At 42.3% G+C, this 25,009-nt stretch overlaps 1 protein-coding gene across 1 annotated transcript in view; it reads right to left on the bottom strand.

Moving 5' to 3' along the window:
- adcy5 (adenylate cyclase 5) overlaps window positions 1-23,988 on the bottom strand; it is a 97,911-nt gene extending 73,923 nt beyond the window's left edge. The window contains exon 1 of the mRNA XM_073474206.1: window positions 22,910-23,988. Coding sequence (XP_073330307.1) covers window positions 22,910-23,839 — 930 coding nt within the window. The 5' untranslated portion in view covers window positions 23,840-23,988. The remainder of the gene's footprint in view (window positions 1-22,909) is intronic.
- Between the last annotated feature and the right edge of the window lie 1,021 nt (window positions 23,989-25,009).

Raw genomic sequence — 25,009 nt, 5'->3', positions numbered from 1 at the left:
TAGCCAGAGCATGAGCACAGAGCTGTCACAACATAAAATTACAAATTGATACAAAAGAAACGTGAAGTCGCAACATATCCATGGTTTGCAGGAACATACATTGCCAACATTTAGAATATGTCATTAATTTCGCACTTCATTGTGGCTTATTATCAACTTATCAAGTAATTTATGTCTGTTAATTAAACTCTAAAAATTGTCACACCCTTATTTTTGTCTTCAAGAAAAACTGGCTGGTAGCTTCTGGTAATTTTTTTTTTTTTTTCTTTTTTTTTTATTCAGAAACTCATGTCTCTCCTCCCTCTGCTCATGCAAAAGAAAATATCTTGTATCCCTGCCCATTTTATCCAATCAGGACAGAGAACTCCATACAGAGGCGGTCCTGTCTGCTCGGTGAACACGCAGAGAGCAGGATCCTCCTGTTCTAGGAACCTGCACTGGCAATAGAGAGCCGAAGTCACACCCCTTCTGGTGAACCTCATGGGAAAACAACTGTACAGCAGTCATTGAGGAGAGACAAATACATTTTTGATGTGGTTTGAGTTGTGCCATGAGCTACACATATGATGTTTGTCAATTACAAAGGTCATTTTCAAGTCAATAAAGTCTCAGTTTGTTGTAAAAAATAAGTAAGATAAAATATCAGCCTCAGAACTACATCGTCTCACTCAACACACGTCACCAACACCAACATGGCCGCCAACTAGGCTCAGAAATGTAGTAAAAAAGATGAAAATCACAATAAATCTGCTCATATTGACAACTGCAGTCTTGCGAAAGGAGAGATGGTCAGTTCTGTGAGCTGCTAATATACAGGAGCAGCTCTACAATGTAGTGTTTTTAATGACATTTTCACAGTCTGATATGCCAATAGTCATGTCGGAAGTCAGCTACAATGACAACAACACCTACAGCAGCTTTACTGTAAATGTGGTGTTTCTGGTTCTGTTCCACACATTGTTGTTGTACAGCTCAACGTTCACAAAACAAGACAGAAGTAAACTCCTGTAAGTCCCTGAGAGCATGTTCACATAGTACAGATGTAAACATATGAAGGTCTGTTCAGGCTCAAAACAACTAACAAAAGTGCTTCTGTTGCAACAGGAATGCCAGAGGTTGTCTCCCAACTATTATCCATTGTTGTGTTGTGTTATTTCTGACAAGTTAAGCTGAGAATGCCATTAGCAAGACACAAGACCAGGAGAAGAGCAGCACAATATCAAACACAACTTGTGTTTGCATGGCACCAGCCTCAGCAGCTTTCTGTAGTCATGACTGCTGGATGGATGGTTGGGTCCTCACTATTATTAGAAGCAATAATTGCTTTATTTCCTCTCATAAAACACGGCTCACACCTTTTGATGGTTTGACGGTGAGTCTTACAGCGTAAATGAGAGCCAAGGCATTATGCTCCAATAGTGAGCTTTACCAAATCCGCAAAGAAGAAAAGCTTCGAATGGAAACACAGGAAATTTCTCTCCTGTAGCAAGGAATAAATACTAGATTGTAGTAGAGGTGCAACATGCTTTATATAAATTGTACTCTGGAAAGACTTTCTGTAGCATATCTTTTTTCCCCTGAAATCACACTTCCCTGCACATGTTAACAAGCCCTTGTGACCAGTTTGTTCTTTTAAGAGTTGAAATTTGCCACAGGAAATTATTCTTAATATATTAGTAAAACTATTACATTTAGTCAAGTGGTGTACTCTTGTTGAAATACCTCTTATGTCGCTGCTGCATATTACCCTTGACATGAACGTCTATCAGCTGACAAACCTTGGTAGAAACTGGGACCAACTGTCAGAATCCTTACACAGAGATGAAGAAAACAATCATTTTAAAATGATAAATTCACAATCATAATAATGCTTTAAGGAGAAGAGATGCTTTTATTCTACACCTTTCTAAAAGCTCTGAAGATGTATTATTAAAAGAATGATTTGTCTACATCAAAATGTTTTGACCTTTAAGTCAATCATGCTCTAGTTACAGCTGTAGACATGTTAAGCAACAGAATGTTACGCGTATCCAAAATTAGTTTGACTTTGTCCTCATCGCCTCGCCGACAACAACAAGCTAGCTGTTTAAACCATCACTGTCCAACATGTTAGGCTACAAAAAAAAGCTTTGGGCCAGACTGATGTCACATTTCTGTCTCGACATTATAGAAAACGACAGTAAATTAAAAAAATATCTATTTTGTGCCTTTTTTTCTTTCTTTTTTTTTCTTTCTTTAAATACTAGTATCGCAACAAAGTTTAACATTCTGTCATTGTAACATTACACACTGCTTATGAAATTTAAAAAACTCTATGCTTCAGTATAAAAGCTCTACGTCAAGCATGAGTGATAGCGTAATTCTTCCTCTGTGGCTACATTCAGTCGAAGTTCACTGAGCATGATTTAGTCTATGAGCAGAATAATGGATCAGAGAAGCTTCACGAGGATGACAGCTCTAACTTATCCCTGAACTGTGGCTCGTGAGCAGTTGTATCCTGCTCAGTCTACAAAGCGGTTCAAACTCCATCCATATAAGGCCAGGTGGGGAGAGTCTGAGCCTTATCACACCCCACTGCTGCTCTGCCTTGCAGTCATAATACATGTGGGAAGCATCGCTGGAGAGGGATCTGAGGACTGAGGCTTTTCCTTGACAACCAGCCACAGAATAATGATAACCTCAGAGCTGAATGACGGCTCTTCCCGCCCGATATGGACCATCTGTAATTTCAGAGCCAGTTTTAGCTGAAACTAACCGACCCTTTCTAAATATAAAAAGAATAACCAGATGTGCAGACACACTTCTTTTCTCTTCAGTGAGAATAAATGCACTCAGACAACAGTTTGTTTTTCTGAGGGAAACCATTTCCTTTGTATAACATCAGGAGGCTGCAGAGTCACAGCACTTCATTCAGGATAAACTATGTGCAGTAAATGAGTTACATTAAACAACATGGAGAATATACAATGTAAGCTATTTGCATATGAATATGCTGTTCCCTCCTTGAAAACAAGGTGATAATAATTTAAAATAATAATTTAAGTGCTGCAGTGTTCTCTGGATCCAGCTTCTCTGATGTGACACATCACTGCTTTCTGTCAGTGAAAACTGAATATCTTTTTTGCTCGGTTGGACACAACAAGTTACATGAACACTCCCTTTGGGTCCCTGAAAGTCATAAAAATAATCATCAGTCTACTCAATGATGAAAATAATTTGTATCCCTAAACCTGTTGTCAGCTGGGATGAGTTTGTCAGTCACATGCCTGCTCTCCATATGGGACATCTGTGCCCCAAATGTCTCTCCTTCCCATGCAGGAAGGGGTAATTGGCGATGGGCATGCTGCCCCACATCCAGCCTCTGTCATGCACTCCCTCCAGAGCAGGCTGCTTTTATGTCTCTCTCACAATGGTGCCTCTATAAAACTATGAAGGGGTCTGTGGGAGCTAGAGAGAGGTTTGATGCCAATTATACCAAATCTGTCTGCTGTGTAGGTCCAGGAAACTGACCCATTTGTCTTGCAGAACATCGCTACGATTTGTGGAGAAATTAAACATTTACATGAAATAAATACACATCAGACTTCACAGCACAGAACTGTAAAAAGGCCTGCATTATCAATTCTGTAATTATCATATGAAGGAACATTTCTCACACAATCATTTCATCAGTGAGTCATCTGTAACTGTGCGAGTGAATCTTTTGTATGAGTAACAGAAAAGCACCATATTTTCCCCCCCTCTATCCTTCAACGACTTGACGACAGGACAATAGATTTGCATTCATTACTGATGATAATGGCATTACTTTCCACAATTAGCATAATGGCACATAATGGGCTCAATGGACTCTTCGTGCCACCTTGACAAAGGCAGCCTGTGAGGCGCGCAATGTTAATGTGCATGCAAGCACACTTTGTGCACTGCATACAGTACATGGTTCAGTCGGATCAGGGCTCTTCACCAACACGATCTGAAGAGAGAAATAGTAACAAACTATCACAAAAAGGTTTGCTATCAGAATACTTTTACTTCTTTTTGAGTAATGCTATTTTCTGCGCAACAAGAATCTGTAGTCATACACCTGTCCTCTTTAAATCACAGAGCTGTGCAGAAGAGACGAGTGCCCGGTGGAGAAGCCACAGATTGAGCCTGTATGTTCAGAGGAAGATTCATGCTGGCACAGGCAGGAGGAATACTGAGAATACAGATGGACAGCACAGACGTGGATCTGTTTGCAGGGGTAGTCTGAAAAGTTAATGTGAATATGTTTTTTCCCACCATGAAAACTATTAGATTCAATTGCAAATGACACATATTCAGTCAGTCACTGTGACCCGGGTCACTGTGCTTTATGAAGAGGGACACTACGAACAGTTCAGTTAATCAAGGACACAGGTGGTGAGTGTTTGATCATCAAGTAGGGTTCCTGCATCTCAAATTCAAGCACCTTAAAAGCATTTCGATGTGCACTAAATCATGGTTTTACAGCACCTTAGTACATTAGTGTTTTGGTATGAAGCCCCACATTTTTACGATCCAGTATCATGAATATATGTCTGGCATTTGTAGGGCTGCTTCCTACAACTCCATGATATGTATCATCTGTAGAGATAACCCAGAGTCAGTTGAATCAACACACTTCTGTTTTTAGATGCATCACTGTGCACAGTGCCATACAGGAGCAACAACAAGGCAGACTGTAGACTTTACACACCAAGTCTCAAAATAACCACAAACCACAAAACTACCTGTGACTGAAGCGGAGGGCAGCGTGACACCAGACAGCCAGTCAGCTAAACTACTTGTGAACTAGATGCGCATCATTGTGATCGACCCTTCAGCTGACAGCCTTGTCAGCAGTCCTGCCGGGGGGGAGGAATGCTCCTTGGGTGGCACTGTCTGGGATTTTATATCTGAACTATGAGCAAACAAACTTTTGATTGGCCAACTTAAGTGTAGTGTTGGCCAATCAAAAATTCTCTACCATTGCTAACCTTCTACGTGGCTCAAAAACGTGTGGATTTGGTCTTTGTTTCAGCCATGGTTTGTATTTTTGTTTTCAAGCTAACTCCCAGTGAAATGGCAACCTTCAGGCATGTTGTTGTCTGTGAGCCTCGCACTGATGGGTCCATTAGACGGGACGTATCAAAAAAGACTCACAAGCATAGCAACATGTGCTGACTCTGAGTGGTAGGTAGAGCTTACGTCGTCGTCTTCATTTTGTTTGAAAGGCAAAAGTAATAAGGCTCTGTCTGACTTATTTTTTCATCCAAAAGGTCAGATGACAGTTTATTATGATGGTAATGGAATAATGTTTTTTAATGTGACACAAATTCAGTCAGTCATTGTGACCACATCAACCACATCTCCAGCAGTAGAGTCAGATATTTTGAGTTGGAGGAGACCAAAAAAGAGATGAAAGGTGAGTGAATATGGGCATATGGGCCCAAAACGGCTTCAAATGATAAGAATGTTGTTTGTTGACACATTCATCCGGTCAAAAACAATTATTTGTGCTTTAACAGATCTATTTTTGTGTAACCAAGCATTGGTTTTAAAGTAAGCCCTAACACCTGGTGCATCTAGGTACGGCCAAATACTGCAGAGCAATCCCTTTCTCATCACACATAGTCAAACATTGACTGGTGTGGCTTTTAACATGTGGTATTTATTACTGCGCTTTATGACACTGACATCCCATAAATAGTCACCAGAGTAACCACAAATATGACAAATGGCCAAGAATGGACTCCCCTATCTGTCAAAGCTCTCAATGCAGCTCGACACAAAAGACAAGACAAATATAACATGTGATGTTGGCAAAGATCCACCCCATCCAATCAGAGCATATGGCCAGGTGGAAGGTGAACAGCACAGCAAATCGAGCCAGGGGAGTGGGGCTAACTGTTTCCCTGGATATCACGGATGGATGGTTTTACACATGAGGCCCTGCGGACACACATATCAGAATACAAGTTGTATTCATGAAGTTTAACCTGCGATCTGATTCCTGTTCCAGCTGCGGCTACAATCGATGCAGAGATTAGCTGTCTGCGCTCATGGAGTGCCTCTGATTCATTGATTATGAGGTAAGCCTGCGAGATGAGAGAGGAAAACATCCCCTGTGCAGCCTGGTGGAGAGGGGGACTCACATAATAAAAATGAATGTTGCACAACACACACAGCCACGCGGAAAAACAAGACATAATGTCCTCATTTGAAGCCTGGTTACATTAAAACACATTACTTAGTCGCTGCTATTTTTAAACCACCACTCTCTGTGCTTACAACAAACGTCTCTCGAGCTAAATGTTACAGGTCAAGAAGTTTACTCTGAACTGAAGTCTTGGTCTATGAGATCACTCCAGCAGTGGACAGAAATGGCATAAAAAGGTCCTCGTTCCCCAGGCTGGCAGCTCTGTGGACTTTTTCTGCCATCATGCACAAACAAACAGTGGGGCAGTCGTGCCCTGCTAACACACTAGAGCTCTTCTAGGAGAAGGGCATCAATCCTCGAGGAAACAGTTTGGTTGCACGGCAACAAGACAACAGGAAGAGTCCGTCAATTATAAGAGAAGTTGATTTAAAACAATCCTTTAGGGAGTCTTCATGATTACAAAAGCAAAACAACATTCAAAGTCAGAAATCACAGTTGTAATGTTTTCTTTCTTTACTGACTTACTGTGACAAACTGCCTTGTTAGAGTCATCACCATGCAGAACAACAATCAAGCACAGGATTGCAAAATGGGAACATGATGACTGAACCAAAGTTGTTGCGCAAATGTAGTTCTGTAGAATTTTAAGGGAAGTTTTCTCAGTGGAGCAGCCAAATATGCTGCCATCAAATGACAACTGGGTGCCTTTAAGAGGCTCAGCACAAGCAATACAAGCACCAGCTGCACTTATGAGCAATCTGGCATCTACCTACAGGAGCAAGGCACTACGTTAACAAAGGAAGTAAAACACAGGGTGCGTTGGGCCGTTGTCACAGAGTTTAATATCAGAGATTGACAGTAATGGATGTCTGAATGCTCACTTTCAACTAATGCGAGTCTTTAACATCCACATTTTTTGACAGCTGAGTACCAGGTAGAACTTAACGGACTATGCTACTGCTATGAAAAATCACATGAATATGCACATGCAATTTATAAACCCTGTCATTAAAGCAAATCTCGATAAAATGCTGAGCTGATGAGACTTTATGCACTTTCTCCAGTTCCTCGTCTCAGTGCCTCTCTCCGCTCTGCTAACAGAGAGCAACAGTAGATAACTAGGGTTGTACCGATCCGATCACGTGACTCGGAAATCGGGGCCGATCACGCCACTGAAGACTCGATCGGGACTCGGACGTTACGACCCGATCAGAGATCGGTTTTATATATATTTATTTAGTCATTATTTGTATTAGATTGTTGATATATGGGCTATTGGTGATTCAAAATAAAAAAAATAAAATGAGTATTTACTACCACCGTTTATGACATGCGCATGCGCAGAAGACCAGCACGCCAGTTTGTTTTGAAGCGGAGTGGCGAGTTGTGGCGCACCATGTCTGCTGTGTGGAAGTATTTTAAAGTGAGTGACGAGAACGATGCAGTTGCAAACTGTCAGATATGTAAATTTGGGATATCGAGGGGTGGTAAAATATAATAAAAAATAAGGGACACCTTGGATAGTTTTCTTCGATCTTTTTAATTTTTTAAATGTATTATAAGAGTATCGGATCGGGACTCGGTATCGGCAGATACTCAAAAATCAAAGGACTCGGACTCGTATCGGGGGCAAAAAACCCTGATCGGAGCATCCCTATAGATAACGTTAGCTTAGAAATGGAGTCCGTGAGCATAAACTAACAACCGGCTTCCAGCACAACACAGAAGATCCACAGAGCTCCTTTAAGTATGGCAGCTTAAGCAACCAATAACAGATGCCTGATTTAAGTCAATTTTATTTATATAGCCTGATATTACAAGTAATACATTTGCCTCAAGGGACTTTACAATCTCTACAGCATACCACACCATTTATATTTAGATTTTGTGAAGCAGAAACTGGAAAGAAAAATGGGAGAAATCAGTCATTTGGAGGGGGAGATAGCACCAACTACTTAAATAACCAAAACATGGATAACTTAAAATCTTGTGAGTAAGACCGAACAGCTGTTTTTTCTTCCCAACTAGACTTTGAGCAAAAACAAAGACATAAGAAAACTCTGAGTCTGATGTAGTGTCCAGTACGAGAACAAACAGCAACAATAGTAACAGCAAAATCAATCAGTACCAGCATTTCCTCTGTGTTCATTACACAGGATTAGGATCACAGACGTCCTCTGCAATTCTTAAAAGTTAGTAGAGGTCCCCAGGTAACACTACTGCCGTGCAAATAGGTCAGTAGCACGGTTCAAATGTCTCTTGTCTTCATTGGATCAGCTGCACTTTTTAATGTATGAACTATAAAAATGCAGATCACGAAGGCTTCCCCTTCTGCAGGACTATTCAGTCCAGTTTTACCGTACAAAAACTGTGCTTTACATGCCGTAAGGTTGAATAAATAAAGACCTGAATCATTGAGTCAGCAGTTCATCTGCTTTGTGTCCTTGACTCTCTTTCATCAGGAGGAAATAATCTGTGTGCTCGTTCATGGCTGTGTTACGGATATTATGTTTTGGATGCCAGCACACTTACAGGGTACATTTTTAGAGGACACAGCTCTCATTAAATCAGGGACTCATTCCTCAAGTAGAATCATGGGATAAACCACAGAGAAACGTCCGCTTGTCTTCCTCATATTTAAGAGCTGTCAACAGCAGGTAATACAGCGGCCACAGAGGGCTGACTAGGGGAAATGACCATTAGCTTCATGACAGTCACTCACTACAGCAAATATACTGAGTCAATACTGAGGTGAGGAGACTGTGCTATCAAATTAAGCTTAAAGGTGTCTTTAGCCATAAGCAAATTCATATCACATTAATTTAAACATATTAGTATAGGTAACCAACAATGCATGTCTTGATAAACATAAAAATATGGAGGACATGTTGGTGAAGTATGTCCCGAGTGTATTATCACCCCTGTACTCGGTAAAAAGAAGTTAATATTAAAGAAAAGTTATTTATCGTTCCCCACGGCCGCAGTGATGAAACACGAGTGCAAGAGAGTTCATCAAACCAACAGACATATCATTAATAAATCATGTAAAACTGTAAATGTATCTGCTATAAGCCTTGCTTAATAGCCAGAGTGAGACACTGCTTCTACTGCAAAGATCTACTGCAGAATCTGTTCTGATAAAAACAGAGTCTGTGTCATGTCTTCTCACCAAAACACACTGTGTTTCCTTGAGGTCTAATAAACATAGATAGCCAGATGCATCTCTTTTCCTCAAAAACATTTGCAAAGCTGATTTGCTTTAAAGATAAAAACATGTAGTTATAAGTAAGTCACTGCCCTTCCAGTGGACCTCATGGAACCTTATTTTGGTAAAAATATGTACAGTAGTCAGCGGGACGAGACAAATCATTTTTGCTCCCTTTTGAGAGCCATGAACTACACATATGTTCGTCAATTTTAAAGATCATTTTCCAAGTCAATAAAGTCTCAGTTTGTTGTAATTACAGTAAAATATCATGTAGTTTTGTGTTAAACTGCTCAGTGAACTACATCTTCTCACTCAACACATGTCATCAACACCAACATGGAGACAACTGGGCTCAGAAAAGGTAGTAAAAAAGATGAAAATCTCAATAAATCTGCTCATATTGACAACTGTAGTCATGTGAAAGGAGAGTTGGTCAGTTCTGTGAGCTGCTGATATACAGGAGCAGCTCTACAAGGTTTAAGTTATGGGTTTTAAAAAAAATAGGTAAGGTAAGGTAAATTAAAAATTTTTTAAAATAGCTCCACAGCGCCACTAGTGGTCAAAAACTCGACAGGGTACCTTTTAAGTCTTTCTACTCATTTGTACAGTAAATGCATAATTTCTGTGCTGTGTTATTTATAGTATTTATATCTTTACTGTGTGGTGATGGTGACTCTACGACAGATGAGGAGGTTGTTGTTTTGGTACATGAGCCTGAGATTGCACCTGTCAATGCAGGTCTAAACATAACTAATTACCATCGAAACAAGTTTGAAGTAACTAACGCTACACAGAAGAAGTTGAATACATTACCTAAGTTAACTAACGGATGGAAGTTAAAATAGAAAATCGTTGACTTTTGGTTTCAGATGGGAAATTAAGCCGTGTTTGTTTGACTCATCCATCCACCCCAACCTCCTCCTCACCGACCTCCTTCTCTTCAACCTCCTCCTCACCAACCTCCTCCTCACCGACCTCCTTCTCTTCAACCTCCTCCTCACCAACCTCCTCCTCACCGACCTCCTTCTCTTCAACCTCCTCCTCACCAACCTCCTCCTCACCGACCTCCTTCTCTTCAACCTCCTCCTCACCAACCTCCTCCTCACCGACCTCCTCCTCTTCGACCCCCCCCTTGTCGACCTCCTCCTCTTCGACCTCCTCCTTCTCTTCAACCTCCTCCTCATCACCCTCCTCCTCATCAACCTCCTCCTCCTCTTCAACCTCCACCTCATCGACCTCCTCCTCCTCTTCAACCTCCTCCTCAACCTCCTCCTCATCAACCTCCTCCTCATCGACCTCCTCCTCTTCAACCTACTCCTTGTCAACCTACTCCTCTTCAACCTCCTCCTCTTCGACCTCCTCCTCTTCGACCTCTTCCTCGTCAACCTCCTCCATGAAATGTTTTTAAAGTGGCCTGCTATTTATACACCATCCCATGAGATCACTTTGCTATGAACCACCAAGTATCCATATGCTGTGTAGATCACTGTCCATTTAATGGCTTTTTTGCAATTGTTTTTCTCCAAACCATCCAACCCAACCCAACCTCCTCCATATGCAGATGCTATTTACACTACGTCACTTGACATTTTTTTCTCTCTTATATTCGCGCCTAAATGACGTGAAAAGCTTAATGAGGGCGACGTTGACTTCCATAAAGCATGAAAAGCGTCAAATGACTTCATACATTAACGCGTTCTTCATACACCATTTTGTGGGACCAGGCTGTTCATAGGCCTCAAAATGTGGACAGAAATTAAGTTTCCTGACATTTATAGTCTAGATTGATTTCTGAGCAATGTCATTGTAAGACGTGCACACTCTCTATCAAACCAAAATTACTGAACACTCGTGGATATTTTTGCACGGAAACTGATGACGAGGAACTGCCTGTTTTCAGTTAAAACATCTCACAGTGTTCCAAGTATGAACAGTGGCGACGTTCTATCTGATGAAAATGCTTTGTTGCTATAGAGGCCAGATTCAATGTGTAACCATTGATGGGCTTCTAGGGCGAATGATAAGTGTGAAAAGTGCAATATGTTTGCTATTTACACCGTTCTGTAAAGACGATATATTTCAATAAAGTGTCTGTTTTTTATGGACAGACAGCTCCACTTCTGCCACTTTTTTGCGCTCTGTTTACATAAATTGGTTTTGTAAGTCTTCTTTGAGTGTTTTAGTTTTTGAATGTGCTCTAAAAATAAAGTGCATAACATTAAATGTGTGTGGGCGAGAGCTGTTTACTTCCTGGATAGATTATTTATTGCCTAATGATGTCACAGTGGAGCAGTTCTCAGATGACTTATTGAGAAAAGCACTACGTTTTTCTCATAGTCTAACAAACCACAGGATCAGATTGTAACTGCATGCATCATCTTCCAGTGATGTTAACAATGCAAATAACCACAGACTAAACAAGGGTGAGGCGTCAGGCGTGAAATAACAGTTTCTCTTCGCAGTAAATCAAGACCTGGATCTCATGTGACTCATGAAATGGGTGAGATTTTGATTCCATCTGAGTTTCCCAGCAGCCATCAAAATCCATTTTAAACTGATGATGGAAGTTCCTCCAAAAAAAAACAAAAAACAGAGGAGACTAAGTTCTGAACACTGACAGAGATAGATTAAGTGCCAACAGACAGACTCTCCCTTCACCTCAACCCTAATACTTTTTAATCACTGTGGCACAGCTGGCATGGTTTAAGTTTCAGTGTCTTCATTTGTCAAATGCATCGCAAATACAGGCATGGCAGTCAATGCTGTGAAATGAGTGAGATTCAAGCTGTTACAATGTCCAAGGTTTAAAAGTGATAGCTGAGGTATATATTATTAAAATGATCTTATAATGCAACACATAGCAGTTTATTCATCTATTGTACTGTCTAAGCCCACACGTCAAAACTGAAACCCCCAAAGGCATCAGCCACATTATACAGTTCAGTACATATTACCATGTCTAAAGGCACAACTGTTACAACCAGTCTGATGGCTGCACTTGCAGGGGGGGATGAAAATCCTGCCGTTATATGGGGCTTTTCCATACACGTGCTGGTTTGACTTGACTCGGTTTCACTCGACAGGTCAGACCAGTGTGGGAGGGTTTGATATTTTCATTAAAACAAGTCTACCGGCTTGAAGGTGCGTCTTTAACCAATGAAGTGCTTGTCTTGAGTCATGGTCAATGGAGGGGCTGTTAATACTCTTCCTCCCTGCAGTACTATCAAAGAATTGCTGCTAACAAAGATCAGCTAACTCGGTTATAAACACATTATGTGTCCTATACATTCTTCACAATAGAAGAAAGCAGTTTACTGCAACTTAACACCACTCCTAAACAGCTGAAAGCGAACACAACGGAACAGTTAAATAAAGCTGATGTCTGAACGCACAGACAGCTACACTAGAGAGAAAACAAAATGTTTGATTTCACATACAACAAATTCTTGTTTGAGGGGGAGAACTGGGGTTGTCTTGGGTTGTCCACGGTCGCAAGATGTCACCACAGCCCACTTGGAGGCCACTTTGGCCCCATTTCGGAGAAGGTACATCTCGGGCACGGTTAACTCAGTGCGGTAAAACATGTTAATGGTAGAGCAAAAATCAGCGCGGCACGGTTTGACTAAGCCCCCAACACTCTCCTCCTTGCTGCATCACACTGCCTCCCTCATCTTTCTCAATCTATCATGAATTGTACACATGAGAATAACAATTCACACTTCGGGTGCTCAAAGGCATCAGTAATATTGCTCCAATCTGTACACAGAAAAAGTGACAATGAATGGATAGAAAAATGTAAAAAGCTAACCAGGTTACAGACTGAAAAACATCCTCAAGACAGACAGAGCGCCCGAACCAAAAACAATGTAAAGGGCTACATTGGTGGGGGGTGTACTTCAGGTACATTGTAAGTCATGAGACACAACTCAGCCCAAATCTTTTTGTTTTCAAGTCAAAATTGATTCAAAATGGGTTCATCACAAACTGTCGACTGTTTACAATCCTCCCAGTATCCAGCATTACATACTCATGGCCTGGACACGCAGTCACGCGACATTAATGATCATAATCAGCCTCCTCCTGTTGGGGCATTCGACCTGAGCCTCCTGGAAATAACCAGCAGCAAGGATCCTCTTCACCTCATGCACTCAGGTCAGGATGCCATGTTAAATGCTGAAGGATTAGGCTATACACAGTATGTAGTGTGTGATCTCATTAAGAACACATATCAGTCTCACTGGTAAATAATATAAATCTAGTGGCCTGAGTAGTTCACAGCATTAGCTGAAAAGAAAATTGCACCCTGTCGTAATTCATAGACATAATAAACACCAGGCTAACTGCTAACAAAGCCTCTGGATACACTAGCCACATCCCACTGCTCAAGGCAAAAAACACTCCAATACCAAACAGAAAATGGCTAACAAGAAGCTATTGTCAGACAATAATGAAGTGGTAACAAAATGGAAACTTGGTCTAAATATCAGGCTGGGAACAACCTCTTTACTCCCATAACATAAAAAATAGCAGCACCAACAACAATGACAAAACTGGTCTGCTCAGCAAGAAGCAGCATTGACTTATTATAACGCGAGCTGTCAGAGGAATTGTCCTGCTAGAGGAATAATTCCATGTTAGAGATGTGTGTCATAATCATTTATAATTCCCCCTGCAAATAATATCACCATGAGTCTGAATTCCTACATAGCAAACAAACAAATTAAAGTTAATGAATGTCAGATGAGCAGAATTAAGCAATGAAGCCCAACAGCCAAGTGTTGCTCAGCTCACCACAGTGGAAATAACAATGTGGAAACAATCCATCAGTTTTAACTTTCCCTGTCAAAGAATTTGCTCATAATTACAGCAACATCACAAGCAGAGGACTTTCTCATTATCAAACATGCAACACGTTGTAATGTTGCATATGACATATGCCACACTGACCCCTGATCTGTACTGTGTTATTTTCATAAACAGTATATTTCTTTAACATACCCTGCACACTGTGTTAGCAGAAAAATCAGCACGTTGTGGAGGGGCGATGCTAAAAGCATTCTGCAGAAGGTATCTGTCCCTGTTTGACCCAGTACACAAAATAATGTGCAGGCAGTCCACGGCTGGAGGTAAAGGTGCTCCCAGGGAAGCAATGAGCGGAGTCGGATGGTGTTTGTGAAATAGAATCTGTTGCTAAGTTACAGGAGTACTGAGCACAGTTTTGTGGACTCACTGGGGAATGCGTCAGCAGTGGTTTCTAAAAGGTACTCTGGTTTGCCCTGCATCCATGTTTGGTTCAAGTATGATCTCCAAAACAGCAGCATCCCCTGTCACACTGCTGAGCCTCCGGGTGCTCACATTCGAAAAAACAACTAAACAAAGCAAAGAGCAGATGAAACTATATATTTGCATGCTGTCACAAGGGTCGGGGATAAAAGGTGAACCCAGCAGTGTGAAATCTGATGTTTAGATTCTGATTTAGACCGTTTTCCCGAGGGGCACTTCTTTCTCATCGCTCTAGAGTGCATGTGGTTCATCCTGCAGGGGAGGAGAGTGGTTAAATGTCTGTCCACAGGGACTGAGCCTCACAGGGAAATTAAAAGCATGTCTAGAAGCAGGTCAGGACTAGGAGGGATGGATTTAAGAAGGCAGGTAAAAGAGGGAGAGATGATGTGGACATCTGTTTTGAATTTCCACACGTTACGGGCAGTGAGCAATTCAATTAGATAAGCAGAAAACCCTGTTACTACTGGAACCCTGCCCACTGTGACTGGTCGCTAACATGCCTCCGCTAACTGGACAGAGGGCAGAGAAGAACGGAAGCAGAGCTCCCAAACCACACAGTCCCAGGAAACACACACAGGAAGTACCTCATGAGTTTAAATGTTCTTACTCTTTTATTTATAATAATTAAAAGGGGATTCAAAGGGTCATTTAAAGGGGCACTCCACTGATTTTCAGAGTTTACATGAAAGCCTTGGGGAATAACTACTGCATATATTTAAAAAAAAAAGTTGTATAAAGCTTTTTGTGGCTCCAGAGGATGCTGCACAAAGTCTGATAAACTGTGATGTCACTTGAGGTAGCATTGGTTTAGGCTAAAGACTACAAGTTTGAAAATGTAAATATCTCTAGTTGTGAAGATTGAAAGAAGTGGGTTTTCCAAACCTCTGTGGCTGTGCTGGAGGCCTCATTTGCTTAACACACCTGAATCTACAACCAAACTATCTGCTGTCGACTTGCACTACGGTTAATGTAGACAGGTTCTCACAAGTAAGAAGACTGCATGGAAAATAAAATATCTCTAGCCCCATTCACACTGCCCTTTCGGTGCAGGAATCATGCTCCGATACTCCACCTTGCCATCCGTGTGAAAGTCACACATGCGGAGAGGGGGAACAGTTTGGTTTCGCCTCTGATCCGCCACAGCAAAGGCGAGACGGCGTCTGTGTGAATGGAAAAGCCGGAGGCGCAGAACAGGGGTGTGTCGGTTTGATGGTGTTCACAGTCTGACAACTTCATCATCCTGTGTGTCCTACTGAATCTTCGTCACATTTCTGCCCCTGAAAAACAGCGTCTGTCCACGGCAGCAGAGCCAGGCGGCTCCTGCAGTTGAATGGTGATGATTACGTGACGTGATTTAGAGCAAAAAACTTTAACTCAACATGTGTTTGTCTCCTTCCACTATTGTGTTGTTGTAGTTACTGTCTCTGAAAACTTGTATTGAAAAAGAAAAAAAAAACATCACTGTGACTGTGAGCCCTCCTGACCGGGACTTCAGTGAACTTTCCCCCAGAAAACAGCATCCCTCCTCGTGAGTGAGAACCAGACAGGGTCTGCTGTTTACTGATGGTGATTATGTAATAATGTAATTTAGAGCAATAAACGTTACTTTGTCTCTTTCCACAATGCATGGTGGGTCAGGGTCTCAATCACAACACGTTATAACTGCATCCATATGATTATAAACAGCCTGTTTAGATTAACAGGAGGAAACATGTATAAAAAAAAAAAACACACGGATGTCAACATTATGATGTGTACCGTCACGCCTCTTTTGGTTCCACTGCCTGGTTCAGTGTGAACAAACAAAAGCGTAAAGGCGAGCCTTCTTTGCGGTGATGCAGAGTCTCTGTGTGAAAAGGGCTTCTGTTTCTGCCACATCGATTTTTATCTTCATTTTTAACTATTCATGAGACAAACGTATGGGAATGCATTACTGAATTGGTGGAGAACTCTAAATGATATCAACTTTATTATTATTATTTAATTAAATACAATAAGTACTCTGATAGTAATACCTGCTTGCTGTGCACTAGTGGCTGCAGTTCAGCACTGCAAACTCCCCCCTGAAAGTTCCTGAGATATCAGACAGTGCTATGACAGACTGTATGAATGAGCAGGAGCTAAAATTGGAAGTAGACACTTTCAGTTGAAATATAAGGTAAATGGTTTGATTTGCAAGACAAAAACTGTGGGTTATATCCAGTTCCAAAATCAAAGAAAATACCAACTTTTATCTGTCTAAGACATAAATGTTGTTTCAATTACTACTTTCACTCTGAAATGCAGTCCATGAAACAGTGGTTGTACAAAATCTAGTAGTATATAAAACTTTCAGTTTTAAACCAAATTTATCCCATTTAAACCTAAGTTAACTTACCATCTTTTGACCTTTCAATCATTAGATCCTTTCTTAGTGGGTCCAGAGCTCCTAAAAAACGTTCTAGGTTCCAGGAAAGGTTCGTAAGGTCAGAAAGAGTTAAAGGAAAACAAGAGTTCTGTTCTTCATCATGTCCTGTCAACACCTGTCTCCCTATCCTCATAAAACCAGCTCTGCTGTAAGGAAGACCTATTCAACCAGCAGCCTGTGGGCCGAATGCGGCTCTTTGACAACCTCATTCAGGCTCTTTTGTAATGTTGTTAGTCGGCTAATTAGCCCGTTCATTAGTTATGTCTGTTGCTAAGCACAGAAATATTCTTATTTTATGAAAATGAATGAGCCCAGGCTGTTTAAGCAGAAGGAATGTAAAAGAATCAAACTGACAACACACTTCTAGGATTAAAAAGTACTTTGTTTCTGTTTATATAATGTCTCTGTTCCAATTGTGAAAACTAATCACAAAAAGGCGAAGAAAAAAATATAAAGTGCATAAAGTGCAAACATAAAAGCTTTGCCACTTAGAACTTTTTATGAAATCTGGCCCTAAAACAGTAGCTGAACAGGCTGTGAGCTGTTCTCTGTTCACCTGTAATGAACCACAACTGAGTTTGCCGACACGCCACAGACAGCCACTCGCATTCAGGTCCACCCGCTGCTGTTATCTGGTGCTGCCAGCATTTGAATAGCATTATTTTCACTTGACCAAACACACCACACTAACCACACTACCCGCACACTTCACTAAACCATAACCAAGCTGTTGGTTGTCGACTTGCATTGTGGGTAATGTAGGTGCAAGAAGACTGCCTGGAAGAGAAAAGGATGATGTCTCTGGTTCTGCAGCACTGATTTAAACTGTCCACTGTGAGTCTGACAACCTTAGAGATGCTACATTAGTTGAGCATTCTTAAAATGTCATCAACATAATTATTTTTAATTAATTATAATACGTTTCCATACCACTTTCTGTCATTGATACCAGCGCCAACCAGTTGAGTCCACCCAGTGCTGTTATCTAGTGCTACCACAGTTTGAATAATATTGTTTCCACACCACAGCAGTTGTACACCACACTAATCTGTGTCAACACACTGCAAAGGGGAATCTTTATGCAATTTCCCCTGTTATTGGAACCAAATGTGTGATATGATTGGACAGATGTGTACTGGGTCACTGATGAAGAGAGAAAGAAATAATGTGGGAATCAGGGGTTTGATCAAACATCACACATGGAGGCTCACATGACTGCAGTGTATTTTGTAATGTTCTGTTTGTGATGTGGAGAGAGTCTGTAACCAGAACCAGAGCTGTAAAAAAAAAAAATGAGAACAAAAAGAACAATTACACTCACATTACTAGTGAAAAGGCAACCATATGAACTCATAAACAAAAGATGCACAAGGCTGAACATCTTCACTGGAGTATTTACACCACTGGATATGTTTAAGGACACCCTGGGACAATTTCCAGCCGTGTTTGGCCGATAAAAAACAGCTTTTTTTCACAAGAAGTCATGACATCTCCGGCCAAATCATAAACCATAAATGTAAACCTAACCAAGAGCAGCATTGTCACATGATAAAGCTGAACCAAAAAAAATGTAAAGATTCAACATATCAGTGGTTTGCAGATATGTAAATTGCCAACATTTATTCTAGCGACTGGGCTGCACCTGGACATTATCATCTCTGGGAATCTGAGCAACGATGAAGTCACTGCGGGGGAAATTTCCCACACATCATTAAATAAAGGCCTCCAGGATGAACTGCAATATTAAGTGACGTGAATCATACGTACATCTGCCACTATAATGCCCCTATATGATAGGATCAGGCTTTGGGGCCACAAAAAGAGAAAAGTGGCAATGAACAGGTTGCTTCGTCTTAAAACGTACTGCAGATATTTACTAGTTTCACAGAGAGGTGTCCCTGTGAGAGCTCAGAAATACACACCTGTATCAATGATGACAATGAAAGTGAAACCTCATCCTAGTTTTACACGGATGTGATTTCCGGCTCATGAAAGAGTATTACTACAGGTCACGAGGTTGACGGACATTGACTTGTGGAAACTCAGCATATTCCTCGGAGCCCACATATAAGAACCAGCATTATCTTAAGATCCCATTTAAACAGCAGTGGTCTAACTGAGAGAGTAGCCGGGTCCTATGTAAACAGGGGAGAACAGATATGCTAAAAACAACAGCATGGTGAGGAAAGAACAACAAATACAGCAGCTCGTTCCCACACACTCACATCAACACATCAAATGACAATGTGGCTTTCACAGAAAATACAAATAGATGCAGGGTCACATGCCTTTCACACAAAAAACTAAACTATCAGCTTACATAACTAAACATTAGATTCCCAACAGAAACAACGGATGAAAAGTGAAATCCTACATCCTTTCTGGTGGTCGACACATTCTTTGCACGTCACTGATGACTGAATAAGAAGTTGAGACCGTTCATGCACTTTGATTGGGTTTTTAAGTAGTGTGTAACTCAATGTTCTCTTTCTAAAGTTGGATACACACTGATGGCCCAGATACAGTGTGCGTGGGACATTTTCTTTTCTAATTTCTGGAGCATGTTGTCCTTTGTTAAACTGCTCACGTTCAAGCCTCTGTAAGGCTTCAGAAGTAGACTTCAATTCAGTTTTTCTATGCGGTATGGTCAAACACTGTTGTCTCAAATGTCACTTTACTTTAGCATTAAGATGTTCCTTCATTGTAACCAGGGCCCGAGCCCAAACCATGAAGAACAGTATGGACGACTCCAAATACTTTTGGCCTCACTTTTTGGACTCAACTTGGACTTTACAGACTTGTGGCTTGACTTGACTTGAGACATGATGACTCGAATGACTTGTTGTTTTCAGTTTAGTTTTCCAAGTGCTTTTCAGTCTGGCTGTCAGTTTTGCCCTGATCACAAGGGATGAGGAGGGTTTTTCTGATTGAGAAGTTAGGATACTAAAAGACAACACCCACCCCAGCCACAGTCTGTTCACCCTGCTGCCATCTGACAACAGATACAGAAGTATCTGCTGCCATAACACCAGACTACAGAGCAGCTTCATTACTCCAATGTACACTCCCTGTGTAATTAGTTTTTTTTCTTATGTAGCATAAAGGGATTTAACTCAAATTTCATTCCACAACCCCGGTGTTGTAAAATGCTCATTAAATAATCCTTTAAAGAGGTCATATTATGCTAACTTTCAGGTTCATACTTTTTTCAGTAGGGCGGGGCATGCCGAACAAGGTAGTGTGATCTAAAATAGCACCGCTAAAGCTGGTAACCATGGCTGCAGGACAGCCTTATATCTTTTATTATTGTACATAAATATATATATTTATATAACGCCTGTTACACAGTGACGCACATAAGTTACGGAAGTAAAGGCTCGACTCCAAACCAGGCGTTTCTATGGGAGAGAGTAACTCCCTTTGGTGTGGACTTTGGGCTTTTTCACTTTGCAGACCTTTTACATGCACAACAATGATACATAACATAATAAAGGAAAGGCAAAAACCCAACAAGCATAATATGATCTCTTTAATCTTTTTAACTAATTTTAACTAATTAAAAAATAAATTACCTTTTATAGAATTGTTTGACTACCATGTCTTTCAATGAAAATGAATAATTACAATGCAAATTCAACTGATTGCCACAGTGTCTGAACAGGTTAGATAAATTGGCCAATTATATCATTATTAGACAGTTACTGATACCTTGTCTTTTGTCTTCATAAAGACTGAATACTGCAGATAAGACTGCAGTATCTTGGGGGGGGGGGGGGGGGGGGGGGGTAAGTGACTTTACTTTGGACTTTACTTACCCAAAAAAAATGACTTGAACCACATTTGCCATATCCATTCTTTATAAAAGCACTAACTCTAGAAGAGCTGCGTTGTTAGAGAAAATATTTATGAGCAGCGAAAGGCCTGATAAAAACAGTTAATTGAGTGAACAGCTAAAACAATGTGGTGGGAGAGAGGAGCTACAGAGCTCCACACTCGATCACACAGAGGAGAGCACAGTTGGAGGTTAATAATACTGAGTTGTAGAACGCAGCAGATGATGCAATTTAGTGTACCTTTAAATAATGGTGGAAAATTATACCCATTTGTCTAAGCACCTATATTACAGACCGAGTCCACCAGCAGTGGAGAAAGGCTTTAAAACTAATACTGATGTAGTAAAAATACAACCTGAGGCATTTGGATTTTATGAGGAGCACAAAATATCCCCTAAAACAATCAGCACTGAGCTTATTACAAGTCCAGATGAAGTCAAACAAACAAACAAACAAACATGTTCTTCTTCTTTAAAACAGCTCAGGTATTTGCAGGTATTTAACCTGCAGTTTGTTCCTTACTTTACAATAAAACGATTAGTCCTAAATGTGAGAGGCCAATATTAAGAGGTTGAGAGCAGGATGAACATTAGCTGCATTTCTTGGCTGTTGTAGACATGAAACCCCATACATCAGGTAAACATCCTCTTTGTTATAATGTGTGCTCAAAAAGGTCATGACGTGGAGGAGTCTGTGAAAGGAACACCGTAATAAACAATAAACGGTCACACAATCCATCCTGACAGGAAACCACTGTGCACTGTAACAATTACAAGGATTCACCCTGAATGAACTGAGAGCTGTGTGTGGCCACGGTGAAATGATGAACATGATATGTTAATGAATCACAAGGAGACGTAGCAGCAGAACTGACATTGAAGACATTGCTTCCAAATTACAAGAAAGTACCTGTAATCACATTACTGTTTCTGATCATGTGTGTGATGTTTTCTTTACACATCCTATGAAACAAATGGGAAGATCTGGAAAGACAAAGAAAATTGGAAAACTTCATCCAACTCTGACTTCAGAGGAATATCTCGCTGCAGTGTGTTGAAGTGTACTTGTGCTAAACTTGCAGTTGTCTGCAGCCTGAGGAGCAACAAGGCAGCTGATACAGTTTCCGTGGCAACCAGAGGCTATATCCCACAGCAAAGTCTTTGTCTGCCGTTCAAGGGCTCAATGTGTCGACCAAGTTTTTAAACGCTAGTTGAAGAAACAGCCTGTAGGGATGTGAGAAGTTACGGAACAGGACGAACTGTACCACTTATTTATTTATTGCCAGTTTTTCTAAAACCTTTACTCAAGAGTTTCTAAGGCCTGATGGGGTTCCTCCAAGCATCATTTTTACCCTGACGCCCCTCTGCTCTGCCCAGTTGCCTCTTTAGTTAACCCATGTCTCTGATCAGTGAACTTTACCTCTGGTTGCTCTAAAGGCTGTTTGGTTTGTACAATAAGCTCCTGGCAAAAATGAAACATTGGGGCTCATAAACTTCAAATAATCTACTGTGGGTCGGACCACATCTGCAGGCAAGGAGTGTTTAAACACTTCAAACAAGTGGTCGTATAGTGTCAGTGTGGCTGCATCACTGCCTCCCAGTCCACTCCCAGGAGCTGTGGATCTTTGTAGTTTTGATGTGATGAATCATAGACACTGGGCCGGTCTCACCTCAACAGCACACATTGTGTTACACTTCTTTATACACAGAATCGTGACCTTGGCAGCTGTGTGAAGAAACAGACCTTGCATGGGGGTGTGGTGCCCGTTTTTCCCTCGCTTAACCCTTAGAGAGTGCTGTGAGAAACGTTTTCCAGTCACAACACTGCACTGCCCAGTAGACTGGCTAATATAGTGCAGGCCACTTATTAACATTCTACTGTCACAAGTCCCGCAGGAGGAAGCTTTAATGGAGATGCCCGTGTTCTGCTGTGCGTTATTGCGCATGGTGTGTGCGTGGAATCTCTGCCCCGCCACATAATATTAAAAAGTTATAAGCGAATCAAACTCGTGTACATACCTGTTTCCACAGAAAGCTGTCCATCCCGTTTAACACCCAAGAAACAGCCACGTGGATGGCAGAAAGAATAACTCCAGTGATGACTGCGGCGCGCATCCTGACGGGCAGCAGTGTATAGATGACATGGATGAAGAACACGGTCCACCAGATCCCCGCCGAGGCACTTCTGGGCTGCACGAGCAGCACTCCGATCACCTGGATCACCAGCACCACCAGGATGACCACATAGCACACAATCCACATGTGGTCCTGGTGAAAGCCGTTCCTGTTGCAGACCACCATGAGGATGAGTGTGAGGAAGATGGCCACGGAGAATACCACCACATAAGTGACGCTCGGCCTCGCTGTCCCGCCGGAGCAGTGGAAGCCCAGCATGACCGTGAAGACCAGCACCAGCACCGCCATGAGCATAGTCAGACTGCTCTGGTTGAGACGGAAAAAGTAGCGCTGGTAGAGCCGCTCCAACTTCTCCGACTGGAATTTCTTGGATTTGAAAATGTGCATGACGCTGATGCAGCACGCCACGAAAGAAAAGTTCACTTCGGGCATGACCTCCTCCTCGTCGGACTTCGGCTTGGCTCTCCGCTCCTCCAGACCCAGCTCCACAGACTTGGGTCTCACCTCGCCGTCTGGACGCTTCGGGGACGCGCGCTTGTTGCTCTCCTCGCCATGGTCCTGCCAAGCCGACCTGGACCTGAAGCTGACTCTGCTGACGGTCGTGGAGGCTCGCCCGGTCTGCCTGTGCTCCTGATCATCCTCCTCCCTCCACCGACTGTTGGTGCGGCTGAGCTTCTTGCGCGGGGATCTGGCGGAGTACGGGCACCCGTTGGCCACAGACTCAGACTCGCCCCAGGCTGATCTGTGTTCGGTCCCTCCCCTCAACCCGGGCGCACCGACTCCGGGTGGGCTGACACTATTTGATCTGGACATGGTGGCGAGAGGGACTCGACAGAAATGTGCCTGAACAAACAAACACTGCGGGAAAAGTTTTGATCAGCTAAGGAAACAATTAAGTCCAGAGAAGCCTGTCCTAAGTTGAATTTCTCATAGTTGGAGAGCTTTAAATCTTAACAGCACGATCTGTCAGCGGGGTGACCTCCTCCCACTTTTAGAAGCAATCATTCATTCTAAATGTTAAAAAAAGAAAAGAAAGAAATTGAATTGAAGTGATAAAATAATTGAACATGCGCAAAAGTCACAGGGGAGCCAGTTCCGCCACGAGAGGAGGGAACATGAGATCCAGGTGGATTTGGCTCTACATCATTGGGCCCAATTAACTGCCATCCATGGAGAGGGTGCACGGCAGCGCGCGCTGTACATGAAATAAAACCATTACACAACTCAGAGAGTCCCCAGAGATCATAGCGCAGCACCATCAATCACGCTGTGAGCCCGTTATATCTGTGTTTCCTGTATCCGTGTGAGGACACAACAGACGGAGCTGGAGGGAAATAAAAAGGTGGATCCCATGTTGGCGGCTTGTTCTGGTCCCGTCAAGTCTTGATGCACCTGTATTGAGCACACATCGCAGCCTGGACGGCGGGGGGAGCCTCACGTTTGTCCAAAAAGCATCATCACGATGCTCGCACACTTGCGCTGATGGGAGCGGAGGAGAAAAGTCAGCCGCTCCTCCTCCTCCTCTGGCAGCCACACAGCACAGCTCCCTGGTCCATGGTTGAGCCTGTGTTACCGCACGGTCAATTTATCCCTAACCTCTGCGCCGAATCGATGTCCAACAGCTGTCCATCACCGCTCAAATCCCCGGAGAGCGACTCCTGCTTTGATCCGCAGTTACAGTCCGCGCACAGCCAGTCCGCGGCCGTGCAGCGGCAGCATTTCACCAAGTGATTACCCGGTGCCAAAGTGCGCTCCCGCAGCCTCGGACAATCCGCTCGGCGTCTGTTTGGAGCGTGGCATCATAACATATTTACCGCTGATTGCTGCTTCAATGGCCATTCAACCAAGTGTGCTTTCTGCAGCCCGCCTCTCCGCCGCGCTTCCATTGGAAACGGGAGGGGGTGAGTCACGCTCTGACGCGCTGTCATTGGACGACAGGCTGGTCCATCTAAAACCAGAGGCTGCGCGACCCCCGGGCGCTTT

This window comes from Pagrus major, chromosome 9 (genome assembly GCF_040436345.1).
Source record: "Pagrus major chromosome 9, Pma_NU_1.0".
Classification (NCBI taxonomy): domain Eukaryota; kingdom Metazoa; phylum Chordata; class Actinopteri; order Spariformes; family Sparidae; genus Pagrus; species Pagrus major.
Note: the sequence above shows the minus strand (reverse complement) of the source record. Positions and strands in the feature narration are given on the sequence as shown.